General features: G+C 56.1%; 1 protein-coding gene across 2 annotated transcripts in view; it reads right to left on the bottom strand.

Annotated features, from left to right (window-relative positions):
* The window catches only part of ARHGAP39 (Rho GTPase activating protein 39), a 50,229-nt gene that overhangs the window by 5,130 nt on the left and 28,020 nt on the right, over positions 1-17,079 (bottom strand). For both annotated transcript variants that reach the window (XM_052651438.1, XM_052651439.1), the window contains exons 4-6: positions 16,225-16,308; positions 6,841-8,197; positions 4,614-5,175 (exon numbers count right to left, since the gene is read on the bottom strand). In XM_052651438.1, the coding sequence (XP_052507398.1) occupies positions 4,614-5,175; positions 6,841-8,197; positions 16,225-16,308 (2,003 nt within the window). The remainder of the gene's footprint in view (positions 1-4,613; positions 5,176-6,840; positions 8,198-16,224; positions 16,309-17,079) is intronic.

Below are 17,079 nucleotides of genomic sequence, written 5' to 3'. Positions count from 1 at the left end.
ACGCGGGGCTGACCCCGGGCAGCTGAGGGGTGACGGCCCAGCCTGCGGGGCTCCTTGAGGTGGGAAGGCGAGTGTCCTGCTCACACTCCCGGGACAGGGGTGGGTATGAGGGCCTGTCCAGGCCACGTGGCTGGGGAGGCGCCAGCAAGACGCCTGCGGGCAGTGGGGAGGGACTGTGGTCAGCTCCTGACCCTCTGGCCGACAGGAGGCCCCAGGCCAGCGGTGGGGTTCCTACATGGCTGAGGGGGCGCTCAGAGCAAGAGGTGGGGGCTGGGCTCCCCTCTCTGGCCAGTCGGGGCGCCTCCCACTTGGCACCGCTGACGCAGCCCCTCCTCCCCCGTCCAATGCTCCAGAAGGAAGTTGGGGTGCATGGTCCACACTGAGGTGGGCGCTACCTCCCATCACGGTGGACCCTTACCTACATAAACTATTTGTAAGTCTTCTGGATGGGGAAGCTGTTATTTACCTAACTACACTTTGGGCTATAATCCAACATGCTTTATTCTGCTGTTCAGTGCTCCAGCTTTGGCCCCGGAAGCTGTGTTTTCTAACACAGCCCTGTGTCAACCCTCATCCCTTCCAGCACTTCCTCCCCTCAACGGACATCAGTGTGAGCAAACTCTGGAAGACGGTGAAGGGCAGGGAAGCCTGGCGTGCGTGCTGCAGTCCATGGGGTCACAAAGAGTCGGACACGACTTAGCAACCAAACAACAATGTGTACATTCCCAACCCCAGCCTTAGAATCAGTTGCTTCTCCAAAGAGCTCTGGTTCCTTCTCATGGAAAAGGCTAGAGACCAACAGCTGTCCGTCAGCTGTGCTCACTTCTACGGGGTGGCACGGCCCTCGCTGACAGGGCTTGGGCAGATAAACAGGTAGCTAGGTGGGAGAGGCTGCCTTCTCGTCTCAGTTCAGAGTTTTTGTCAGGAATGGAATGCTGGATATTGTCAAATGCTTTTTTCTCCACTTATACGCTCATACGATTTTTTTTATTCTGCTAATATGACAAATCACACTGATTTTTAGAATGTTAAACCAACTTTTCCTTTCTTAGATAAACCCCACATACTCAAGATGCATTATCATTTTAATATATTATTGAATTCAATTAGCTAAAAATACTGTTAAGTTTTTGTACTGTGTTCATGAGGGATACTATCTGTGCTTTTTTTTTCAAATTTTTGGTAATGTTCTTTTCTAATTTTGATACAGAGAGAACTGGGAGATAGTCCTTCCACTTCTGTTTTCTGAGTTGGTAAAGAATTGCTACACAAGCAAGCATTTGATAATTCTCTAGTGAGGTCATTTAGGCCTGGCATTTTCTTTGCGGGAGAGTTTTAAAGTCCTAATTTAATTTCTTTAGTAGATATATGATTTTTCTGGTTATCTATTTCTTACTGAGTGATCTTTGGTAGTCTGTGTTCTTAGAGGAATTTGTCCATTTCCTCTAAATTGTCAAATTGACTGACATATAAGTTGTTCACAGTATTTTCTTATTATCCTTTCAACATCTGTTGAATCTGTAGTGATATCATCTTTCATTCTTGATACTGGTAATTTATGTCTTTTTGTCCTTGTTAGTCCGTATAGAGGTTTGTTCATTTTGTTGACCTTCTCAAGTAATCAGGATTTTGTTTCACTGATTTTCCACATTGTTTTTTCTGTTTTCTCTCTCATTGGTTTCTACTCTAATCATCATTTCCTTTCTTCTCCTTACTTTTGGCATAATTTCCTCTCTCTCTTTTCTAAAGTTTCTCAATGTAGGAGCTACATGATTTGAGATATTTCCTAGTACAGACATTAGGTGCTGTAAGTTTCCCTCTAAGGACTGCTTTAGCTCCATCACACTAATTTTAACATGTTCTGTTTCTATTTTCTTTCAGTTCAAAATACTTTCTATATTCTCTTTTCATTTTTATTTGACCCATGAATTGTTCAGTATCATGTTTAGTTTCCAAATACTCAAGGATTCTCCAGATATATTTGTGCTGCTGATTGTCAGTTTAATTCCATTGTGGTTAGAGGACACACAGAGGATGAGATGGTTGGATGGCATCACTGACTCAACGGACATGAGTCTGCATAGACTCTGAAAGTTGGCAATGGACAGGGAGGCCTGGCGTGCTGCTGTTCATGGGGTCGCAAAGAGTCGGACACGACTGAGCGACTAAACTGAACTGAATTGATTTAGGCTGAATAATATTCCACTTTATGTACAGATGACATTCTACTTTATCTGTTCATCCATCAGTGGATACCTGGGTGGTTTCTACCTCTTGGCTGTTGTGAACATGGTGCTATGAACACAGGTGTGCAAATATCTATTCACATCTCTGCTTTCAATTATTTCGGGTATATGCTCACAAGTGGAATTGTGGGGTCCTATACTAATTATATTTTTATCTTTTGAGGAATTGCCATTCAATTTTCCATAGTGACTGCAGTATTTCACATTTCCTTGTGAGGTTTCTTTTTTTGTCTTTAAAAGATTTCCTCACTGTTTTAACCATGAACTCAAGGTGGGATGCAAATAAATGTACATGTTCAGCCTGCCGTCTTTACCTGGAGGATAAGCGCCTGCTGCAGGCATGAGGTGCTTGCACTGAGCGTCCCTCAGGGTGCTCCTGCAGGAGCTGCAGTCAGTGTGCTGTCGCCAAACCCCTGGGACGCCTGTGCTGACAGCATGCTCGGGGGGGTCTGGGGCACAGAAGCTGTGAGTCATCTGGGGGTGGTTGGCACAAAGGTGTGATCACGTGAGATGAGGTTAAGCCAGGGGGGCGGGAGCTCACGTGAACTTGGGTTCACTGTGGGGTACCTTGGTCCCTTGAGCTCGTGACCACACAGTAGATGTCATACACATGCTGGCAGACGAACTAGCTTGTGAGGCCAAGCCACCGCGCGTGGGAGCCAGCTCAGGTCTGCCCTCACCGCTGCTCCCGGGACAGACTGCATGTCCTTCCAGGCACAGGCTCGTCCCCCTGGGCTGAGGGGGCCTGTCTTCCTGACCAGCAGCCAGCACCCACATTCTCTCGAGGCCGTTTTTCTGGGCTGGTGACGAGCAGCAGCTGCTCACCCAGGAGTGGGTCTCACAGCTGGAGACAGGGCTCTGACAAGAGGGCAACCCTGTGCCACTGATGTAAGACCAGACCCCACAGCCCAGACACAGGACCCAGCTGGCAGAACCACACAGACCTAGTGTGGTCTGTGGACAGAGACCACTGGGGCTGGGAAAGCATGGCTGCCAGGCTGAGCCTCGATTCCGCCTGGCTCCCACAGCAGAGACGTCAGGCCGGAGGCTCACTGACCTTGGAGCCAGCGGCAGTGTCCTGCTGGACAGTGTCCGGCTCTGCACAAGTGCCCCGGTGAGAGAGGGGCTGGCCTGGAGCCTCTGGCTTCCGTCCACCACTCACTCACCTATCACTCAGCAGCACTGCTGGAGCCCCGCGGGCTGCGTGCTAAGTGGTGGAAACACATTTCCAAACCTCCAGCTCACAGCAGGGACATTTCAAGTCCTTTTTGGAGGAGGCTGAGGTGAACCATGAAGCTACTGAGGGCCCACCTGTGCCTGGGAAGGTCTGAGAGGAGAGAGACAGACCCAGGCCGCCTGCCTCACCCTGGGAGCAACCTGGGGAGACCTCTCTGTGGTGTTCAGGGATTGTGCTTCCAAAGCTACACGCCTGAGTGAAACTGCCAAGGCTTCCGAGATGTGCTTCCAAACGGCTGGGGTGCTGGACGGCCCCTGTGCTTGGTGCGCCTCCCAGGATCCACACTGCCTGCAGCCCTCCCCACTGTGTGCACATGCCTCGGCACCCACACCTGGGCAGGAGCAAGGCCCCGGTCAGGCCAGGCGGCCACTCCCCGCAAGCCACCTACAGCACAGGAGACACTCAGGAGCACAGGCTGGCTGACGGCCGCTGCACGGGCAGGTGCTCCCACAGCCCCACCCTGGCCCTGGCCCAGGCCTGGGATGTGCACCACCTGGCTGGCAGGACTGTGGCCCAGCGTCCTCCCCACGTGGGTCAGGTCAGGGCCACACAGACCTGACACATGGCCTCCAGATGCAGCCTGCACTCAGCCCCAGGCAGCCATCAGCAGGTTGCTGGCCGTGACGGTCCCAACCTCTGACCCCTGATGCAGCTCAGGGCCATCTCAGCTCACAGCACCACAACAGCCTACTGGTCACCTCAGACCTGGTGCTGGGCCAAGTGCCCAGCTCCTTGCTGCTCTCAGAAGCCCTTCTGAAATGGCCTTGAGGTACAGCCGTGAGCCCGGCCGGGGTGGATGCAGTAAGTGCCTTCATCAGGCAGGGCCACTGGGGTGGGGCCTCGGAGGCAGCGGACGCTGGCTGGTGGGGACGCGGGTGCGACATGCAGCCACATCTCTCAGCCAGCGGCCAGGACGGCGGCACGCCTGCCGCGGCTCTCCTCAGGGCCTCCGTGCTGAGAGGGGCTCCCTGAGGACCCTGTGTCTCTGCGGAGGCCAACGGTGTGCCCTTGAGAGGCGGTGCCTCTGTGCACCTGCTGCCCGCGGGTCCAGCACTGAGCCCAGGCAGGGGCCCTGCCGCAGCCGCCCCTGAGCCAATGGCAGAGCCAGTGCCTGCCTGGGCTGTTCTTACCTTTGGTGTCATTGACAGGGTCCATGTGCCGGTAGATGTAGCCCTCCAGGTAGGAGTGGAACTTGGGCGTGGGTGGGAAGAAGGCCAGGCAGATGGCCATGAGCTCCCAGCCACGGGCCAGGCTCTCGAGGCGAAAGTTCTCGGTGGTCTGCCGGCACAGCTGGATGTAGAGCTCGTCCCGCAGGCCCTGCACGCTCCAGCCTTTGGTGGCGATCTCCAGGGCCACGTGCAGTGGGTCTGCCTTGGCGCGCCGGTCGCCCATGTACATCTGAATCAACTTGAAGACCTCACAGGCCTCTTTCTTCACATGGCGGTCGCTGGTCACGATCATGGGCTTCTTGATGGACTCGCTGCTCCAGGCCAGCATGTTGGCGATGGACACTTTCCGTCGGAAGAGGCCCTGTGTGTGGGTGTTGAAGTGCTTGGAGGCCCAGTTCTCGATATCCGTCTCCGAGGATGGCTTGCGGAGCGTGAAGGTGGGGAACACGCAGCTGGCGCTGGGCATCACACTCCGGGCCTGCCGGCTGCTCTCGAACTGGGCACAGGTGCCAAGGTCCTCAGACTGGGGGACAGAGGGGCCCACATGAGCCAGCCAGTGGAGAGGTGTGGCCCCCACCCCACACAGGCCCCAACGCTGCTGGAGGAGAGAGGCCTGGGACTCAGCTCTGCCCACCTCACCCCGGTCTGCCCACCTCAGTCCATGCCCGCCCTCCTCACCCCTGTCCGCCCTCCTCACCCCTGTCCGCCCACCTTCCTCACTCCTGTCTGCCCACCTTCCTCACTCCTGTCTGCCCACCTCGCCCCAGGTCCACCCTCCTCGCCCGTCTGCAAGCCTCAATCCATGTCCGCCCTCCTCACCCCCATTTGCCTACCTCACCCCTGTCCGGCCGCCTCAGTCCATGTCCACCCGCCTCACCCTGTCTGCCTGCCTCAGTCCATGTCTGCCCTCCTCACCCGTCTGCTCGTCTCACCCGTCTGCCCACCTCACCCGTCCGCCCGCTTCACCCGTCTGCCTGCCTCAGCCATGTCCGCTGTCCTCACCTGTCTGCCCACCCGCCCATGGCCCGCCCTCCTCACCCTGGTCTAAGTGCCTCACGAGGCTGAGAAGACCAACCTTTCCCTGGGGGCTCGGCCTCCAGGAGGTGCCCACCCTGGTCCAGAGACCGAGGGCCGGGGGGCCAGCACAGTCTGGGAGTGTGAGGTGCTCGCACAGCCCACAGGACACTGCATCCCGGACTCATATGGCCGCCCAGGCAGGGGGCCGACCGTGCATGAGGGTGGGCAAGGGGGAGGGCGCTGTGGCTTCTGCTGGTTCAAGTGGGAAGGGCAGCCCCTCAAGGACACAGAAAGCCCCAGACGCCAACCGTGCTTGACAGAGGAACACAACCTTCTCTGGGCCGCCACTGCCGCACCCCTCTCCCCAGCAAAGACACAAGGATTCCCAGGCATCAGAGGCAGGAGGGATGCCCCTGGTCCCTCCCCACTCTGCATAGCGCACTCAGTCTGTACTCTCAAGGGGCTCCTGGCAGGTTGTGCCCATACCTGCATGGCCTTCCCAACCCCTGGGGCAGGGAGCCACCTCCCCCGGCAGCACCCGGCATGGACCTCAGTCAGGCCCTTGGAGCCCACGTGTCCTTCCATCCAGATCAGGCTGGGAGCTGGGTGCTGCAGGATGCAGCTGCCCACACTCCACCCACCACCCGCCCCTGCCCTGCCCGTCTGTCCTGATGCTCGCTTGTGTTACAAGCCACAGACAGAAATGCTGCTCTGAACGCTCCAATCTGGAGTGCACTAAGGTGGCCCTGCCCCAGGGGATGCTAGCCACCTAAGACGTCCTAGTTCGTGGGCACGGCATGCCTTCTGCACAGGGCTGGGGGTGCACCTAAGGAGCCTGGCCCCGGGAGTCTCTGGCCACCAAGGAGGGTCCGGCACTCACCTGCACAGCTTCTCACTGTGCCTGTTCACAGGTGGAAGGCAGAGGCTCGGGGAGCAGAGGGCGGGTGGCTGCCTCTGCGTCCTGGAATCAGGACGTGCCTTTGGCCCCCTGGTGACCAGGCAGCACTGGCTGGGCCTCCCCAGGAGCCGAGGTGAGAGACCTCTGTGCTGGTGGAGACCCGGCGGCCATCTGCCGTCTGTCCTCAGGCCCACCAGGAACTGTGAGGCCATACCACGTCTCGGGGTGCTGACCTGCCCCACCCCTGCCCAGGACCCGCCTGTGAGCGCCTACCTGAGAGGGGTGCAGGTAGGGCTCCGGGGAGGCCAGGCTGGTCTGCACGGAGACACTCTTCTCGAGCAGAACCTGCGGGAAGGCGAGCCTGTCCAAGGCACCCCTCTGCCAGTGCTTGCTCTCCTGCTGGGCCAGGGCCTCATCCTCACTGAAGGCACGCACCACAGGCCCGGGCATGGGCAGCGGCACGGCCCCATCACTCTCATAGCCCGAGCCGTCCTGCTGGGAGTCCCAGCTGCCCCTCTGCTTCATGTGCAGGTGGGCTTGCTGTGCCTCCCAGGCCAGCCGGGCCTGTGCCAGGAAGGGCTCAGTCGGGCCCCGGGGGCCCTCCCCGTCCCCCACCTCCCCCTCTGTGCGCTTCATGGGCGTCAGGCCAGGTCCACACAGAGGCCGCTCCTCCGTCAAGGGCTGCTGGCCCAGCGGGTCACAGTCCCCGGGGCCCTCGGCGGGTGGGGCACTGGGAGCATGGCACACGGAGGGGTTCCTGCTCTTCCTCTTGCGCGTGCCGGGAGAGTAGCCTGTCGAAGACATGGTGTCCTGCTGGCTAGACCAGGACATGGCATCGTCCTGGGCCTGGGGCAGGGGCGTGGGCGGCAGGGTGGGCCGCAGCTCAGGCCCCTCCATGCTGCTGTAGTCCCCAGACACGACCCCCAGCGAGGACGTGGCCCCCAGGCGCTGGTCGCGCAGCAGGCAGGGGCTGGGCTGCAGGGACAGCGAGCCGCCCCCCGGGTGAGGCGTGTACTTGTGCCGCGGGCCTGCCCGCAGCTTGGGGCTGGAGCTGGCCTGCTCCACGTACACCAGCTGCCGCACGTACTCCTTGCCGGCAGGGCTGTACTCCAGGCTCAGGTAGCGCTCGGGGCACTTCTGCCTGGTAAGCACCAGCTGCTGGTAGGGCGACACGGAGGCTGGCTTGGGTGGCTTGCGGCCAGGAGACCGCCGGGGCGAGCCGGCCTCAAACTGTACATCCATGGGGGGTTCGTCGTAGAGCGGGGCCTGGTATTCCACAGGGGGCTCCTCATAGAGGGGGGGCTCGTAGGCGTAGCGTGGTGAGGAAGGCTGCGAGTCTCCAGTGGGCCGGCGGGGCTGGGCCAGCAGTGGGGAGCAGCTCCCTAGCTCAGCCCTCTTCGGGAAAGGCGACGGCCTCCGCTCCGGGAAGAAGACGGGGCTGTCCGCGTCAGGGGTAAAGGTCTGCAGGCTGGGCGAGTGCTGTCCTCCGGAGGGTCTGCGGGAGCGACCCCCAGGCTGGCTGTCCAGAGCGTAGCCGTTGCCCTGGGGGGAGAGGAAGCTGGGCTCCCTGTCGGCAACTTTGATGAGCATGCGCTCCTTGGTGCCCGAGTTCCAGCGGAGAGAGGAGGTCCTGGTAGGGGGTGGGGAGCAGGTTACCTGAGAAGGTCCTGGGGGGGCAGGTTACCTGGGGAGTTGGCCAGGGGGCAGGTGACCTGGAGGAAGCCCTGGGGGGAGCAGGTTACGGGGGGGAGGGGCGGAATCCTGGGGGCAGGTTACCTGGGGGGGTCCTGGGGGAGGTTATGCGGGGGGCGGTCCTAGGGAGAGCAGGTTACCTGGGGGGAGTTCTCGGGGAGGTTACCTGGGGGGATCCTGAGGGGAGCAGGTTACCTGGGGAGTTGGCCAGGGGGCAGGTTACCTGGGAGGGGTCCTGGGGGCAGGTTACCTGGGGGGGTCCTGGGGGCAGGTTACCTGGGGGGGTCTTGGGGGTAGCAGGTTACCTGGAGGGAGCCCTGGGGGGAGCAGGTTACCTGGAGGGGATTCCTGGGGGGAGCATGTTACATGGGGGGTGGTCCTGGGGGTAGAAGGTTACCTGGGGGGGTCCTGGGGGGAGCAGGTTACCTGGGGGGGATCCTGAGGGGAGCAGGTTACCTAGAGGGAGGTTACCTGGGGGGTGGTCCTGGGGGGGTCAGGTTACCTGGGGGTGGTCCTGGGGGGAGCAGGTTACCTGGAGGGGGGTCATGGCGGGGAGTAGGTTATGTTGGGGGGCAGTCCTGGGGGGAGCAGGTTACCTAGAGGGAGGTTACCTGGGGGGGGTCCTGGGGGGGTCAGGTTATCTGGAGGGAGCCCTGGGGGGAGCAGGTTACCTGGAGGGGGGTCGTGGGGGTAGCAGGTTACCTGGGGGGTTCCTGGGGGGAGGTTATGTGGGGGGGCAGTCCTGGGGGGAGCAGGCTACCTGGGGGGGGTCCTAAGAGGAGCAGGTTACTGGGGGGAGGTTACCTGGGGGTGTCCTGGGGGGAGTCCTGGAGGGAACAGGTTACCTGAGAAGAGTCTGGTGGGGGCAGGTTCCCGGGGTGGGGTGGAAATCTGACCCCTTCGCCAGCCTGGACCCATGACCAGCCCCCTTGACCTCACGGGTATGTGAGGTCAGGCCCAGAAGGCCTGGTCGTTTCACTGTCCTCTTCACAGTCGCCCCAAGGGCTGCAGGCTGCGGGGCCTGGTACTGCCGGGTGCTGTGATGAGCTGTGAACCTTTCACTGCTGAGGCCCTGACCCCGGGTCGTGCAGCCTGGAGCAGCTGGCCCCGTGGCCTGGGAGCCCTCCTCACATACTTCCTGGGTCAGCCCAGCAGCCCTCTGGGGGTTCTCCGCTGCTGCCCATGGGGACGCTCCTCCAGGGCCCCTGTGAGAGGCTCTGCTCTGGTCCCAGGCCAGAACCAGGCACAGAAGTACTCCTGGACGGAAGCGCCGGGGGCCAGGGGCCTCCCAGAGGCCTCTGTGGCTTTGGAATCCTGGGCTCAGCACCTGCCCCACTCCCGTAGCACAGCCAATCATCCCGCAGCACAGCACCTCTCAGGACCTGGACTCCAACCACAGGCCCCCGGAGTCCAGAAGGGCTGACTGCCCTGCTGGCACTGCCCACTGCCACGCTCAGCACTCCGCACCTGGACCGAGATGGTAAAACCGCTCCCCGTCTCTAAGGGCACCTGTGGCCCCGGGGAGTTGTGTGCCCAGATCCTGGCCCCTCCACCTAGCAGGGGGCACTGGGGGCGTTCAGGCTCTTCTGAGTCTCACTTGCCTGATGACAACACGGAGACACTTCCCCTGGCGATACAGTGACTTGATCACACATCGTGCCCACCAACTAACAGTCAGCCCCATGTCCCACGGCTGTATCAGCCACGACAGGGCAGACCAAGAGGTCCGGAGCAGTGCGCGAGCCTCCCCGCTTCTGCCTGCCCCCTCAAGAAACTCCCAGCTGCTTTAAAAATTTCCTTCTAAGAATACACCTGCAATGAGGAAGACCTGGGTTCGATCCCTGGGTTGGGGAGATCCCCTGGAGAGGGCAAAGTATTCTGGCCTGGAGAATTCCATGGACTGTATAGTCCACGGAGTCACAAAGAGTCGGACACGACTGAGCGACTCTCACTTTCTACATGTCGCCCTACATCTGGAAACTTTGCGTCAGTGTCTCTGCTTCCTAGCACTTCTTCAGTCTGCCCTCTGACATATCTTATGATTTCTGGAAACGCCTGACCATATCTTTAAAAATATTACTTCCATCCCGTTTCCTCTCTCCCTCTCTGGGAGTCAGATGCTGTCCTCTGCGCTGAGCTCCACAAAGTTTCAGGCTGTGTCCTGTGCTTTCCATCCCCTGGCCTCTCTGCACTGCATGCTTTTTTCTGATCTACCGTCTAATTTACTAACCTTTTAAGAACCCATCTACTGAGTTCTTAGTTTTATTATATGTTTTTCAGTTCTAGAATATCTACTGATATTTAACATTTTTTTTAAAAACAGTACTTTGAGGTTCACAGCAAAACCAAGCAGAAAAAAATGTCCATTTCCCACATACCCCCTGCACCTACTCACACAAAGCTTCCCCAATTATCAGCATTTCGCAAGAATCAGAACATCTGTTGTCAACTGATGGACCAGCACTGACACATTATAATCAACCAAAATTCTTAGTTGATATTAGGGCTCACTCTAACTGTTGTACATTCTGTGGGTTTGCATAAATGTAGAGACACATATCCACCACTGTAGTGTCGTACAGAGCATTTTCTTTGCCCCCCCAAACCCACATGCTCTGTCTGTTCATCCCCCTCCCCAAATCCCTGGCAACCACTGATCTTTCACTGTCTCCATAGGAGGCGAATCTGAAGCCAAATCAAGGAGCAAATCTTTGGCCTCCAAAGAAGGCAATCTGAAAACCTACACACTCTGATTCCAGAATGTCGGGGTGGAATCACGCAGTGTGCAGGCTCTCAGGCTGGTGTCTTCGCTTTGTGACACGTACTTAAGCTCCTCTGTGACTCTTCACGGCTGACAGCTCACTTCTTTTTAGTGTTGTATCAGCCATTGTCTGGATGAACCACAGTTTACTTCTCCATTCACCTACTGAAGGACATCTTGCTTTGGCAACTATGAATAAAGATGCTAAAAACATCTGTGTGCAGGATTTGATATGAACATAAAATGTCAAACTCCTTTCGGTAAATACCAAGGAGCAGTACTGCCAAATCATTTAGAGTATATTCAGGTTTTTAAAAGAATGTATTTATTATTTACGGCCGAGTCAGGTCTTAGTTGCAGTACATGAAATCTGCATTGCATCATGCTGGAACTTTCCCTGCAGTGCAAAGGCATCTCTCCAGTCATGGCACACAGGCTCAGCAGTTGTGGCCCGTGGGCTCAGCAGCTGTGGTGCATGGGCTCAGTACTTGGGGTGCAAGGGCTTAGTTGCTCTGTGGTATGTGGAATCTTAGTTTTCCAACCAGACACTGAACCCGATTCCCCTTGCCTTGGAAGGGAGGATTCTTAACCACTGGACCCCAGGGAAGTCCCTGTATTCAGTCAGTCTTAGCAGCTGCAGCCTCCTACGCTCCCACCAGCACTGACCACGGGTTCCCTTGCTCCGACCCTCGCCAGCACCTGGTGTCAGAGTGCTCACCTTCTGGCCCCTCTAATAGGCCTGCAGAAGTATCTCACTCTTGTTTTACTTTGCATTTCCTGCTGACAGGTGATGCTGAGCATCTTTCACATGCTTTCTGTGACAACAGTATAGGTTCTTTGCTGAGGTGTCTGTTTAGCTCTTTTAAAAGCAGGTTGTTTTCTTACTGTTCCATCTTAAGAATTTTTTGTATATTTCAGATTACAGTCCTTTATCATTTGTGTCTATTGCAAACATTTTCTCCTAGTTCGTCTTTTGCAGAGCAGAAATTTTTAATTTTAACACAGTCCAGCTTATCAATTGTTTCTTTCATGAGTCATGCCTTTAATGCTATACCTAAAAAGTCATTGCCAAACCCAAGGTAATCTGGGTTTTCTCTTCTGTTACCTTCTAGGAGATAGTTTTGTATTCCGATTCAGGTCTGTGATCTATCTTGAGTTAATTTCCACAAAGGGTGTAAGCTCCATGTCCAGATTCACTTTCTTGCGTGTGGACGTCCAGGTGCTCCAGCAACGTCTCTTAAGAGACCATCTTGGCTCCAATGCATTGCTTTTACCCCTTCATCAAAGGTCAGCTGATGATATTTATGGTGGTCTACTGGTTGTCTCTCCATTCTATTCCATTAATGTGTCTATTCTTTACCAATACAACCCTGTCTTGCTTACAACAGTGTCATAGTGAGTCTTGGGACTCAGGTAGTATTATTCCTCCACCTTTGTCCTCCTTGAAAATTATTGTGTTGGCTGTCCTAGGTCTTCTGCCTCCACTCCAACGTTCTTGCCTAGAGAATCCCATGGACAGAGGAGCCTCATGGGCTACAGTCCATGACGCTGCAGAGTCAGACAGGACTGAAGCGATTAAGCACACACATTGTTATCGCTTTGTCAATATCCACAAAACCACCTGCTGGGATTCTGACTGAGACTGCATGGAATCTGTAGGTCAAGTTGGAAAGAGCAGAGACCTTCCACCACTTGTTTAGTTCTTCTATGATCTCTTTCATCAGAATCTTACAGTTTTCCTTATATAGATTTTGTACATATTTTGTTACATTTACACCTAAGTATTTCATTCTGGGTGATACTAATGTAAATGCTACTGTTTCTAACTTCACATTCAACTTGTTCATTGCTAGTATACATGAAAGCAATGGACTTTTGCATATTTAACTTGTATCTTACTACCTAGCTACAACCACTTAGTTCTAGGAGTTTGCCAATTCTTTAAGATGTTTTACATAGGTGATCAAGTCATCTGCAAGCAAAGACAGTTTTATGTTCCCCCCCCGCAACCTGTATTCTCTGTATTTCCTTTCCTTGTGTTACCGCATTAGCAAAGAGCTCCAATATGATGCTGAGCACCAGAGGTCAGAAGGGAAACTCTTGTCTTGCTTCTGATCTTAGTGGAAAAGCTTTGAGCTTCTCACTACTACGTATGACGTTAGCTGTAAATTCTTTGTAGATATTCTTCATTAAGTTAAGGGAGTTCCTCTCTTTTTGGGTGGCACTAATGATAAAGCACCCGCCTGCCAATGTAGATGTTAAGAGACACAGATTTGATCCCTGGGTTGGGAAGATCCCCTGGAGAAGGGCATGGCAACCCGCTCCAACGTTCTTGCCTAGAGAATCCCACGGACAGAGGAGCCTCATGGGTTACAGTCCATGAGGCTGCAAAGAGTCAGACAGGACTGAAGCGATTAAGCACACACATATTCCTATTTTACTGAGTTTGTTTTTAAATTGAGATTGGCTGTTGGATTTTACCAAATGCTTTTTTTGCAACTGTTGATACGATCATAAGTGAAAGTGAAAGTCGCTCAGTCATGTCCAACTCTTTGCGACCCCATGGACTGTACAGTCCATGGAATTCTCCAGGCCAGAATACTGGAGTGGGTAGTCTTTCTCTTCTCCAGGGGATCTTCCCAAGCTAGGAATCGAACCCAGGTCTCCCACATTGCAGGTGGATTCTTTACCAGCTGAGCCACAAGGGAAGCCCAAAAATACTGGAGTGGGTAGCCTATCCCTTCGCCAGCAGATCTCCCCTGTGCAGGAATCGAACTGGGGTCTCCTGCATTGCAGGCAGATTCTTTACCAACTGAGCTATGGTTTTTCATCTTTGGCCTACTGATGTAATAGATTATATTGACTCTCAAATGCTGAACCAACCTTGCATACCTAGGATAAATCTCACTTGGTTATGATATATAATTCTTTTTATACATTGGTAGATTTGATTTCAGCAGCCGATTTGATTTCCTAACATTTTTTTGAGGGTTTTTACATCTATGTTCATGAGAGAGACAGGTCTGTAGTTTTCTTGTGTTTTTCTGATTTGGATATTAGAATAATACTGGCTTCACAGAACAAGAAAGTATTCCCTCTGCATTTATCTTCTGAAAGAGATTGTAGAGAACTCATAAAATTTCTTCCATGTATGTTTGGTAGAACTCACCAGTGAACCCATTCAGAACTTCTGCTTTCTTTTTTAGAAGATTATTAATTATTGATTCAATCTCTTTTAACAGATATAGACCTATTCAGATTGTGTATCTCTTCTTCTGTGAGTTTTGGCAGACAGTATCTTTTAAAGAATTGGTTTATTTTGCCGAGGTTAACCAGCTTGTGTGCACAGCCTTGTTCAGAGCCTTCCTGTCCCCTCTCAGGCTCCTGAGGCAGAATCATGTCTTCTGGACTGCACCGGCTGTCAGACCACGGCCACAAGTCTTGGCTCCTCTGTGGATCTCTGATGCCTGCGGAAATCTGGTCTATTTTGTTCTTGTACAGGCTGGTCTCAGGTAAGTGAATCCACCATCACAGAAAGTAGAAATCCCAAGTATCCTAAGAAACCAGCTGTGCACTCTGGTCCTGTGCCTCTGTCCTCTGATTGAGCCGCGAGTCCTAACTGTTGGCCGTGGGTAAGGCAAGACTGAGAGAACCAGGGTGAGAGTGAGCAGGGCTCGGGAGGCAGGCTCCCCTCGGGAATTCAGCCCCTGCTTGCCCGAGGCTGCTCCTGGCCAGCCGCACAGACCAGCCAAGCAGAGCAGAGGATGGCAGGCAGCGTGCCCGCAGACCTGGAGAATCAGCTCTGGAGTCTGAGAGATCTGGGGCTGAACTCCAGCCTGTAGTTCCTGGGCTGCGGGGCATCACCTCCCACTTCCACCCTGGTCCTCACCAGTTCTCACGAGGACTAAAAGCAGGACACGTGGAAAATCACAGCCTTGGTTCAGCAGGGGCACACAGGAGACACTGCACGTGGTCCACCGCCCAGCAAATGTGGGCAGGGCTGTGGCAGCCAGATAGGAGGGTGGGGTGGTGCTCTCCCGGCCCAGAGCACTCCAGGAGCCAAGGCAGAGGCAGGCACGGGGCAGCAGGGAGGCGGGTGCCGGCCTGCTTCAGGAAACACACCCCCAGCGGCCCAGAGACGGCCTGGATCATGGAGAGCCGATGCCTCTCAGCGCCCCAAGGCCCAGCCAAAGTCCTGTCCTTCTCTCCCAGCCCCTGATCACCTCCCCTCCCACAGGACAACCCCCGCAGCCCCTCACCACCACCCGCAGACCCAGGAGGAGGCGCGGCCTTCTCTCTTAGCCCCAATTCCTTGTCGGCTCTGCTGGGGAGGAGGCACTCCGGGGAAAGACCCCCCTCCCACGGCGTCCTGCCTGTTTCTGGAGGCGCCTCATCAGGGAAGCGTTGCTCCATGCTCAGGGCCCTGGAAGAGCGGCAGGAAACAGGACCTGGACTGCCTCGGAGGGAAGCCTCTGCCCCAGACGTGGGCCCTGCTCACAGGCCACGAGACCACATCAGCTCTGTGCCCACAAGCCCCAGTCAAACCCGAGTTTCCCGGTGACCAGTGAGGATGCCTGTGGACACAGCCACACTGCTGGCCCAGGCAGGCTTAGATCCTCTCTGTATCAACAAACCCAGTCTCAATATCTAAACTGAGCAAACTGTCAAAGGCCCCTCACGCTCCAAATACCTCCATCCAGGGACCCAGCACCCCGTCTGGCCCCCATCAGCTACGGGCAAGGTGCCTGCTCCAGCCTGGACACACGAGCTAACCCAGGGGAGGCCCCTGCTCAGCCTGTTGCTGCTTTGCCCAGGGTCCCGAGCGTTGTATCTGGAAACCCCAACACCCAGCAGGGCCAACCCAGGCCCGAGGGTGGTCAGCCTCCCTGCCCCACTTGGTGAGCACCAGTCTTTCCGATGTGGCCTGGAAAGCACTCCGATGCACCTGGGGCTCTGGGGGGACCACACACTAAGGAACCTCCAAGGGATCCACCAGGGCCAGTACCATGGACACAACAGTACTCCACACCGCACAGTGGCCCAACAGCTTCTCCTCGTGTCCCATGGGCCAGGGCAGGGCCTGGTGTGCTCTGCACGTCCAGCTGGTCGCTTCCTGCTAGGCCAGACCCTTCTACAGCTCACCCAAGAGCTGCCAGGAAAACCACCCCCGGCCAGGAGATGGACGGGCCTGAGGCAGGGCCTACCTGCAGTGGAGAAGGTGGCCGTCCACGCTGTAGTCCCGGTAAACCTCATAGTCCTTCTCAAGGAGCACTCCTGACGGTGAGGAGCTGAAATGCAGCAGAGTGAACAGGAGACGTGAACCGAAGTACAACTGCTTAGAGACACACCGGGTCCACGCCGCACGCCGCACGCCACAGAACACGGCACGGCCCTCTGGTCTCACCACAGCTCCTGCCGCAGGCCTGCCTGCACCTGGGCAGGGTTTCTCGCACCCTCACCGCCCTCTCCCACGATGCCCCGATGGAGCCCACTGTCCTCACCCAGGACAGCCCCAGGCCCAGCAAGGAGCTGGAGCTCTGGCCTGTGGCCTCCGGGCTGGGCTACAGGCTGGGCTGGGACCAGGGGGCACAGAGTGGGGCACAGAAGGGCTCGGGCCTGGTCGCCAGGGCCCCTGGGCTGGCCATGGGGGGAGCCCGCACTCCACTTCAGGCTGGAGGGCAGCTGACTACAGTCCGTGGGCCTCATCCAGCTCCAGTGCCTGGCTTTGTACAGCAGGTGGGGAATGAATGGTTTATACACTGAAATTTTTTTGTGTGTGAAATTTACATGCAATTCAAATTCCAGTGTCTGTCAGGAGCATGTCATGGGAACACAGTCCTGTGTGACCACACCACAGGTCCTGGGTGCAGCCACAACTCAGCAGCCTGAGTGCCCCGGCACGGCCGATCTGCCGGCCACAGATGGGGGCCTGGGCGGCTCTGCCTTTGGCGGCTGCAGGCTCTGTGCTGCTGAGCCAGGCAGACACACGGCCCCGCTGGAGTGCCGCAAGGTGCACAGAGGTCAGAGCCAAGACGGGAATCTCGTCGCAGCAGAATTAC

The sequence above is a fragment of the Budorcas taxicolor genome, chromosome 14, assembly GCF_023091745.1.
Source record: "Budorcas taxicolor isolate Tak-1 chromosome 14, Takin1.1, whole genome shotgun sequence".
Lineage (NCBI taxonomy): Eukaryota > Metazoa > Chordata > Mammalia > Artiodactyla > Bovidae > Budorcas > Budorcas taxicolor.
This window is presented reverse-complemented; position numbering and strand designations above follow the sequence as displayed.